Source organism: Solea senegalensis, unplaced genomic scaffold (assembly GCF_019176455.1).
Source record: "Solea senegalensis isolate Sse05_10M unplaced genomic scaffold, IFAPA_SoseM_1 scf7180000014604, whole genome shotgun sequence".
NCBI lineage: Eukaryota > Metazoa > Chordata > Actinopteri > Pleuronectiformes > Soleidae > Solea > Solea senegalensis.
This window is the reverse complement of record NW_025321084.1, coordinates 2,746-13,133: the sequence shown is the minus strand read 5'-3', so window position 1 is coordinate 13,133 and position 10,388 is coordinate 2,746. Positions and strand designations below refer to the sequence as shown.

General features: G+C 39.9%; 1 protein-coding gene across 1 annotated transcript; it reads right to left on the bottom strand.

Annotated features, from left to right (window-relative positions):
- Positions 1-1,798: 1,798 nt before the first annotated feature.
- LOC122761343 (potassium/sodium hyperpolarization-activated cyclic nucleotide-gated channel 2-like) lies at positions 1,799-10,125 on the bottom strand. Its single transcript, XM_044016555.1, has 3 exons — positions 10,013-10,125; positions 9,576-9,760; positions 1,799-4,515 (listed from the first exon to the last, which is right to left on the bottom strand). The coding sequence occupies exons 1-3, from the start codon at positions 10,123-10,125 to the stop codon at positions 3,545-3,547; spliced, it is 1,269 nt and encodes a 422-aa protein (XP_043872490.1). The 3' UTR covers positions 1,799-3,544.
- Between the last annotated feature and the right edge of the window lie 263 nt (positions 10,126-10,388).

Sequence of the window (10,388 nt, the reverse complement as noted above, 5' to 3'; positions counted from 1 at the left end):
TGGAAAACAAACTCCTGTTGTGAAGCTTCAAGTCTCATGACCTGACTGGCACTAATTCACAGAGGTCACCTGCAACCGAGCACCTGTTGGACAGCTGTCACTCACACTGGTGTCCACTCAAGTACTTTATCACTTTATCGTCTCTTTTTCTCTAAAGGGAACATTATTTACCAAATTAACATCATATTCTATTGATGAAGACCTGAAACTAGTGATTGAGAAGATTAAAAGATTACAAGATTATTAATCAAACAAATACATAGGCTCATTTTCTCATAGACATCTATCCATTCATTATTTTAAACTTTTCAATTATTTATTTTCAATTTAGAGTGTCCACTTTGCCTAATCCCGGAAAAGAACTAAATATAAAAAACAGATATAGTCTCCTGAAGCCAACCAGGAAATAAGACTATATTGAATTGCCACTAAAGGACGTGAAAAGAACTATGTTTGAATGGAAGTATAAATCTAACGGTGATTTAAAATGTCAGCAAACATTTTCCTGTGAAGTTAACGGGTCTCAGTCGGTAGCTTCAGGTCTTCTTCAATAGCACATGATGTCAGTGTTGTAAACTATGTTCCCACTGAGAGGAAAACAGACAATAAAGTGGACACCAGTGTGATTGACACCTATGGGTATTTCCCATAGGTGCCTGATTGCAGCCGATGAATTTCAGTTTGCAAAACATCAACAATTTCAATTAAGGAGGCTTCATAAGGGGAGTTAATACTCTTTAGCACGACGTCACGGCCGGTTGCCACTTGTCTAACGCCTGATTTTTTAAATTAAATGCATTCGTCCAAAGACGGTGCCTCCAGGACACCGAGCAGAACACAACTCACACTGCAGGCCTCTGTATTAATTTACGTTTAAGCAGCCGAGATAGATTGCACAGGGTGTCTTTTTTTATTTTATACCATATACAAATACTTATAAACCTTCACCTTTGTCTCAAGCTAAATGACAACAACAGAGGGACTGAAACTAAACAAAATGAAACTGCAAAATGACCATACTGTATGCCAAGAACTCATTATTGGGACTGTATAATGGAATCCAATTGAAGAAGAATAGTTACAGCTCCAAACAGACCCGAGGGATTCCAATTTCCACTCTCATTATGGAGTAATGGTTCAGACATTAGTGAAATGAGGTGAATAGAATGTCAGGTTAGGAGAAAAGGTTCCCTTCTGAATGCTTCTGGACACAAATCATGAACTCTTATTGGGGCAGTAATGGCAGAGACACATTAAAATATACTGTACATCCTGCACAGTATCTGCACTCTCCTTGGCTGTTGATCAAAATACATTTTTATTTAGCATTATTAAGCTTGAGCTGTGCCAGGAGTTTCATTATCCCTATGAATAGACTTTGGCATAGTGATTGCCCAAACTGCTGCTGTATGAAGCTTCGGAGTTCGAAAAAGGATGGATTTACATTTTGATTGTGTGCATTTGAATGGTTTTACATAAATCTTTGTAATTAACTGGCAGTGAATTATAATTTCTACAATATAATACTTTCACAAAGTGTGGATAATAACTACTCACTTAATAAAATACCATACACCCAATACTTTAGAAATCAAATCTGTGGTATAAAGTGTCATATATTCCATTGATTTCTTTCTTATACACATATATATGTGTATATGTATACATATATATATATATATACATATATATATATATGTATATATATGTATATATATACATATATATATGTATATATATATATATATATATATATATATATATATATATATATATATATACATATAATGTTGGGGACATATATCTGTAGAGTCATTTTGCTATTACATTTTTTAAAGAAATGTACAGGAACAAACCAAATCATTAATCAGCTTCAGACCACACAATGGTCAGTTTCTACATTAATTTAACTGGTGTGTGCAAGCTAAAGAGCAACAGCTGACATTTGACAATTTGTTTTTTTTTGTTTTTTTTTTAAAGGTTCAATGTGTAAATAAAAATATTATATTAAGACATAAAATGAGCAGGATGTATCACCAGAGATGGAGGCAACAACCATTAAATAAAATACTGGCTTTACACATGGTGCTGCCAGTGTATTCAGAAAATACAATTTCATTACATGTGTAAGGGGTTTGTCTGTAACTGAATTGCAGATATCAGGTTAGGTTTGGTATAGTAAGGTTAAGTACCTATACTTTTTCCATTAGGAATAGTGCCAAAATAATCAGCCCCTCCCATTCCATTTTTTTGGCACCCTTCCCCTGGGGAACCACAGTAAAATGGTGTAGTAAGGTCACGGTACAGTCAGCTGAGTGACAGAAAAACATCAATCCCTTGTGACTGGTGTAAATATCTCATGGAGGTTAAGGCAATTTTAAATAGCACTCTACCACTAAGAAGGAGAAAAAGAAGTGTTGTGTGATTCACGTGATGACTCATTATTTTCGAGGTGTTGTGGGAGGATGGAGGAAATATTTAAAAGCTCTGCTGGTGGAGTAATTGTGGGTCTTATCACCAAAACAATGAGTACTAGAGGCTACAATTGTCCATTTACAAAATAAAGGTGCGTAATCATTCTGGGCAGGTTCCTGTTGCATTGCATGTAGTCATTTGATTCACTGTTGATTTAAAAATTATTGACGAATGCAGCTTTAAATAAAAAAAAATGCAGCCGTTTCCTGTAGAAATCAATGGCGTGGCTGGAACAAAGTCATTTGTCCCACAGATGTAATTTCAGTTTGAAGGATATTCATCGTATGTTATCTGAGGATTCTACAACCTCACACATTTATCCGTAGGGAGGCAGGGAAGACTTACAAAAGAGGCAAACTAGATCCTACTGACAACACACTCTTGTTCATAACGTCATATCAGTGATCTCACAGAAATATGGCTTAAACCACTGGAGTCTCTCTTTTTTAGAAATTGTTAAATTTTGTGCTTACAAATTTGGTCTAATGAGCTACTTGAATAAATATTTAAAACTGTTCAAACCAACACCAATTAGCATTCAAACATTATGCAATCACAATAATTATGCATCTGTGAGGAAATGAAAGGCGGCCTTCATGAAAAATATGATAGAAGCGGTGGTTAAAATTAACGTGCTAACTTCTGATATCTGAAGCAGGTCCCTGATTTTCCTTTAGTCCAATCTGACCCAAAATTTTCATCACATGAGTTCAATGAAAGGGTAAGTGAAGCAGGTATGCCCATCTGTTGCTAACTATGTTGTGAAATACAATTAATAAAGAGATGGCAGATGCTACTTTGCTGTATAACCACTGTTCTGTGCATCTTCTATGTCTGAGTAGAAACATATCAATGCTGCAGCTTCCAAAGTCACCATACAGACTTGATCTTAAAACAGTTAACCTCTCAAATGATCCTTTCTGCCACTCACTCAACATTCATACATTCGTATAGTCAAACTGGAACAGGTAGAGTGACGAGGAACTGTAGAAAGGAGAACAGAAATCCTTCCCGTGATCCTGCAGTCAAGCCCCCATTGAGTCACTCCCTCCCAAGAGTCTAATTAAGATCACAAGTTTGAGGATAACCTGGATCTAACTTTGATGTGGTCAGTCTCAGGAAGGCTCACTATAGAGTCCTTTTTGGGTTGTCCTGAGTCTCCATGACCTGTTCCCATCCCCCCTACTGACAGCCCTGCAACGGCCCCAAAACTCTGTCCAGAACCAGGCAGTGATGCTAAGGGGAATGCCCCCATAGACATTTGATGCGGCAGAACCACCCTCTGTGGTATACCACTCCGAACGGTTGTGTGACCTGATGGGGTCTGAGGGGGTCCGATGGACGAAGAAGAGACTCGTGTAGACTGTGGTGGACTGGGGGCAGCTGGTTGCACCCCGTCATGAGGCAGTGAGGGCTGAGAGGCAGACAGGGCCCTGGCGTCTTGGCTCAAACTGCCCATTTGCAAGGAATGCGTGCTCTTGAATGTGCTTGGCCGGTGTGCAGGGCTGTATAAGTGCTGCTGGACTAGAGAAAGCTGGGAGCCTGAGGTGGGACCTGCCATGGAACTGGACCCATACTGGAACGATCGTCCTGCAACTACTAGTGGGCTCTGGACTGGAGGGCTGGACAGGACCGGAGCAAAGGCACCAGAAGCAAGGAGCTGAGACTGCATGGGAGAGGCTGCCACAGGGCTGGATACGCTTTGCACCACCGGGAATCTCCTCACCATCCTTGGAGACTGCATATTCCCCGCTCCAAATGAGTTCCCTTGCATCGGGGGACAAAAGTTCATGGCTAAGGCCTGCTGCAAAGTGCCAACCGCTGAATTTTGAGGCTGGGTGGAGGAACCCATAGGAGTGAAGATCCCACCATGAAGAGAAGGTGTCAGGGACATGGCTCGTGGTCGTGGTACATCCACCTGTTGAACCATCTCTCTATCGTACTTCACTATCTCCTGGATCATCTCATTCTCACGGTTGTTGAAAACACCCGAGTTTAGGTCATGTTGAACTTTGTGCAACAGGATTGAGTTCTTCTTGCCTGCAATGACACAGAGACACAGTTGGTTGAAACAAATGTAGAGATAATTACTTCATCATATATAATTGTTAGCCTCAAGAAGAAAGTTATGTTTTGACTTTGTTTGTCTTTATGTTTGAGAGCAGCATAACGTAACGGGGGTTTGGTCTCTGAATTCTCTCTCTAGCCATCTGTCAAGTCTCACTATTGCTTAAACTCAATGGAGTGACTTTTACTTCAGAAGTGTATTTTACTACTTATTAAGTACTGAAGAAGTACTGAGAAGTCATCTGTCTTCAGCTGGTTGCCTATATTTAAACTCCTGAAGACCAGATCATCAGTTGTGTGGGGTCATGGATCAGCTATTTGCCTCTCAGTTTCCTTAACCCTAATGCATTAATAATAAGCAATTATAGAACCACATAGTCCCTCAATATCCAAATAAAACCAAAAAAATTAATAATCCTCATTCAATTTGGCACTTCATGGTATACTGCTGTGCCCTCCCAAGCATTTTCACACCAGTTCACACTTGAATTCATGTGACTTCTCTCTCTCTATCTCATGGCAGCCACATCAGCTTAACAACACAAGTGACCTCAGCAACTCTCATGTGGCACCAAGCTGTGAATGATGGCTCGGAGATGTGTGTGACTGTGACTTCTCACCCAGTGAGAAAAACAAGAGGAGGAGATTTGCCCTTGAATGCAGATGACATGTCATTGAATTGCAGCATACCGCTTCACCCTGAGGGAAACAGTCTGCACACCTACAGCCAAGCAGAGATAAGAGCCTGAAACCAGATGCACATTTGAGCAAAAACAAGTTTCAACTTATCCCAAGTTACACTTTCAGAATCAGAAAACAGCTTTCTTGACGCAGCATAAAAATCGTCACAGGGAGAAACGTAGTGGGAGCTCATGAACCATTAGTAACACAACACATTGCTGCACTGTCTCATCTCCACAGTAAAGCCCACAGAAGTGAGATAAGGGAAGATAAGGTGGGGAAGGAGTCTTCACAGCTGTCCTTACATGGTTTATTACTGACCAAAGTGCTTGTGTGTGTGTGTTTGTGTTGAGTTTCAAGACGAGATCTCACATCTCTTCAGATACTGTTGTGTCTTAAACCTGCGGAGAGTTGAATTTACGAGATCCTACTCACTGACATCATAAACAAGCAGATGGAGGATGTAAACAGAGACATACGTCTTCTCGATATACAGACAGGAAAGGCCTTTCTGTGACACAAATTCTATCAAATTCTATTCTATCTTCTACTATCTTAACAAGTGAATTTCTTGCTTTGACATGTGAAGAAAGTCAACTCATAATTTCTTGAACACCTTCTTATATCCGGTCCTTGCGTGGCCTTCAACAAGATGGATGAAGTGACCGCCTCACTTATCTGGAGAGGGTGCACACTGATGAAGATATTGATGCTAAAAGCCAGTCACAGGGTCACTATCTGTTGAACAATTGCTGCTGAAGAAAAAAATGTAATCCTGGGTTTAAATGGGTTTTTCTCGAGTTAGAAAGTGCGTCATCGACACTCACTGATAGTACAAGCAAGGCCCAAGCGAATACTCTAATTTCTTTTCCCCCTGCTTCATTTTTGGCAGTGATCGATTTCCTCAATCACATCAACTGCGAGATTGATTGAAAGAGAGACCGAAGTTTATGACAAAAAAATATGGTCACTGAGCTAGATGATGGTTTTTGGGTACATCACAAATTCACACTGGGCGAGGGAGTAGATAAAATGTTAACCCCCTTTATTTTAATGCAGCTTCATCCAGGTTCAAAATTCTGGGTAAACCTGCTCATTTTTTAATGTGGGAGAGATTTTAGAGACAAACTGTGACACATGAGAGATGGTCACGTACAGAAGACTGTGAGGGCAGCTGAAGTAGTTTAACGTATGTCTCCTGCACAAACTCTGGCAGTAAACTTGATTCACTGAAGCAGCAGGTGGGCTACAGAGCTGGCAACAAAAGCAAGGCTATTATTCAGCTGGAGTGATACCTACATAACAAAGAGGTAAGGAAAAACTGGTCATCACTTTGTTTCGTCCTTCTCTCTCTCTCTCTCTGTCACACACACACACACACACACACACAGCCAGCTGCTTGTGCAAAAGGAGAAGGATGTGAGAAGGCTGACTCTGATGACTCTTATACCCTTGTGGCATAGGATAAAATCCAAGTGAATCTTCAGATAAGCATATTCAATTATTCGGTATGGAAGATGATCTTTTAGGTTGCTTTACAACAGTGGTCTCAAACTCATGGCCCGTGGGCCGCACATGGTATCCCAATTGATTTCATGTGACCCTCCCAACAATGATATAACATAATTAGTCATGTCTGTTTTCTTTTAAATTAATAGATTAATTTTGCAGCATAAATGCATGTTTTAGTGTGAACTAAACATTGTTACATATTAAAACAGAGACTTTTATTTTGAAATTCTCCAATCCAGGCTCACTTTATTTGTGACGCACTTTGGACAGAATAATAGATAAAAGCCGCAAAAGCTCACATGAGGCAATAAAATACATATAAAAAAAGTAATAAAATAAATGTAAATATAAATTTAACAATAAAACAATGAAAATGTCTATGAAACAGTCACAAATATTGTTATATTATTCAAGCTCATATCGTCCACGCCTAATGAACAGTTGCTTTCTCTCCAATGTCCAAAGCTGCAAATTTTAGATTTTAGAATAGACAAACATTAATAATCCAAGCTCCAGTGGTTCAAAGGATGTGAAACTATTTTGACATTGCATGCTCAGGGACTCTTGGAGAAACATTGAACATAATTGGATGTATTAAGGTTGTGAAAATGTGTTGCGAATGCAGCAAGCTTTGTTCAATTAATGTCTGACGGTCTGTCAGCACCAGGTTTCGTCAGGGAAGATGGTTCTAGAGGAATCCATCAAGTTCATTCCAACCACTACTCTTTACACTGAACATGAACGCAGTGACGTCTGTGACTGTTGATGAAGCCAAACAAAAGAAGCCATTATTACTGATTAATATGCATTGAGTAAACATGGAGTCCAGTGAGAATATTTAGTTGGTGGTTAGGTCTTGAAGCAGACAGGTCAGCTTCCCTCCAAATATGTGAGCTGACAGACTGATTCATGTGAGGAATGTGGCTGCTATGGCAACCATTGTAAGATGCAGGGCTTTAATAAACATGTGAAGTGTAGTCATGTGACAGCGGGATGTGACATCAGCCGCACTGCTGACCTTGGGGGGCATGACAGCAGAGAACATGTTTTGTTTACTCCCTAACAATGAGCTCCCAAGGCTTGGCTAAGAAGAAGCAGCAGCAGTGTCTGAGTGCGTATGTGATGCTCAGACGCTCACTGCTGAGTAATCGCTTTAAAAATCACTGCATTAATCTAGTGAGAGAGATTATAGAAATACAAAAGTAAGGTGAGCTTGCTCAGCAGGTCTGTCATATTTTACATTCAGTTAAATTTGTATTTATTCTTTATTTTAGGTGTCATGCACGAAAGTGATTAACCCTCATAGGTGAATAAGACACCAAAAAAATTACAGTTGCAGTTAGGGATGCACGTTATTGGATTGTTTGCTGATAAACAATATAGCGGTAGTTTTGGCTGCTGGCAAGTACAGTCTTTCTGTCCTGAATTAAACTGTATTTATGAAGCACTTTTTATACAAAAAATGTAGTATACAATGTGCTGCATGTAATAAAAACAGGATCGCCACCCCTCAGATGCGTGGATCCCGCCATGAAGCCACCATTTTAGATTTTTAGAGAATCTAAAATAGAAAATTTAAAACAAGATAAAAAAAGGAACATTAGTTAAAAGCCGAATTAAAAAGCTGGGTCTTGAGCCTGCTTTTAGTCCTCAGGTTCTGCGGCAGGCTGTTCCATAAAAGTGGGGCGTAATGCTGGAAGGCTGCCTCACCGTAGGTTCTAGGCAAATAGGATTGGTTAAATGCCCTTTTTTTTGTGTTTTATGTTTTTTATTATAATCCAACCAAAATAAATGAGCACACAAAAAGGTATTTTACTAAAAAGCACATCCCTTGTGTCGTTCTCAATTTCTCACAGTCTGTGTTGCTCTGAGGTAACATTACACCTGCCAGTCTCCAGGGACGATGGCACAATTCCTGAACAGAGAGATCTTTATTGAAATTATATGAGACAAAAGGATATCACTATTCTTCGTAGTATAGGTTAGACTATATGTGACGAACAATGCTCCTAAACTCCTGATCATCACAAAATAACTTGGATAAATTGTTCAAGGACTGTATCTCATTAGCCCTGGGATGACCATGTGAAACATGAAATAATAATTTCCTACAGTGGCACCTACCCTCAGGAAAGGAAATGTTTGATTTCAGTTACACAAACCTTTTGCGACTGAACATAATCTGTGATTCACAGCCCTGAGTACATTTTCACCCGCAGTTAATTTTCTCCACCCCTGCACATCCTCCCTGTCAGCATTGTCTACGCACTCTGTCACAGCTGTCAGATATCGCACAGTGTTTTGACAAAGACGTGGTGTAAATGAATGAATATATGCTTCATTTTCTTCCTATGAATGACACCAAACTTCATTTTCCAAGACCCCAAGGTGTGAAGAGAGAGATTAATCCATTTTAATTTCATATTTCGTTCTTCAAAACTGCAGTGCATGAGAAACAATGTAACATTATTTGTACGCGCTTCCTGTCAAGCAATACTATCAGACCTGAGTATAAACACAAACACTCCATTTGTGTTTATACACAACTACAATTTTAAGATACAATACAGACTTTCAAAATAAAAGCCTTGTAGACACATGTACGAATGTTTACTGGACAATGATATGATGACTCGTCATTCAGTGTAAATTATATCTGACATTATGCTGGATGGGCAAAACAAATTTAAAGTAATGACATAATTGCCAGAAAATTACATCAATTATATTATAATTGTGCACCCTTGTTTGAAAGATGCTGCTTGCTTCAGCTTAAAAAACACACAACAAAAAACTCATTAAACCAAAGTGATCATGATCAGTTTTCTGTGGATCCATACCTATTCTGTCCAATCTGTCAATGGCGACCGTCTCAAAGGCCCTCCTCATCATGGGATACTCCTCCAGCACCTCGTTGAAATTGTCCACGGAAAGAGAGTAGAGGCGACAGTAGGTGTCCGCTCGCACGCTGGCCGTCCGTCTACCTCGGGTCAGTAGACAGATCTCTGGTGTGTGAGAAAAATAAAATCAGATCAGAGTGGAGATGTTTCATGCAAGCGTTTGCTGTGAGAAGTCAGTAGCAATGAGTAAATCCTCCACAAGTGGCACAGCACTGACAGCTGTGAGAAGGAAACACACTATATTTGGAGATGTGCAAGTAAGCTTCATTTCATTCAGACATTACTTTTTTTTGCCTGCACCTTCTCTCTGACTTCCTTTTTCAATAGGTTGGGGCTGGCTGTTGTCTTGACAACCATATGCCCTCCTTTCCCCTCACCTGAAAGGTTGACCTCTCAGGCGATGCTGCAGTGTGCACGGCCACCGGGCTGATGGAAATTTCAAGGATGGGTGGATGGCACCCTGGGCAACAGCCGATATGGCCTTGGCCATGATGAAGGTTTTTGGTAAATAATTACCTAGGTTTGTATGCAAAGATTGGTTAACTTCATACAAGATACAAGAGTGTGTTTATAATTGATTTACAAATAAAGGAACTAGGCATCTCATAAACAATTGCAAATGATCCCTTCCAACGTACATGTACATAGCCTTTACAGCAGGTTGCTCCGCAGTAAACGCCATGTAACCATGGAGTGTAAAATTGAACAACCCCGTCTTGCAACTGAGGATTGTGGGTAGTCTAGTATTTCTCC

Coding starts and splice junctions, on each gene's coding strand:
- LOC122761343 (XM_044016555.1), bottom strand. CDS start 10,125: ATGGCCAAGGCCATATCGGCTGTTGCCCAGGGTGCCATCCACCCATCC. Junction 9,761..10,012: donor CTGAGAGGTCAACCTTTCAG/GTGAGGGGAAAG, acceptor TCTGATCTGATT/TTATTTTTCTCACACACCAG. Junction 4,516..9,575: donor TGACAGATTGGACAGAATAG/GTATGGATCCAC, acceptor GTGTCATTGCAG/GCAAGAAGAACTCAATCCTG.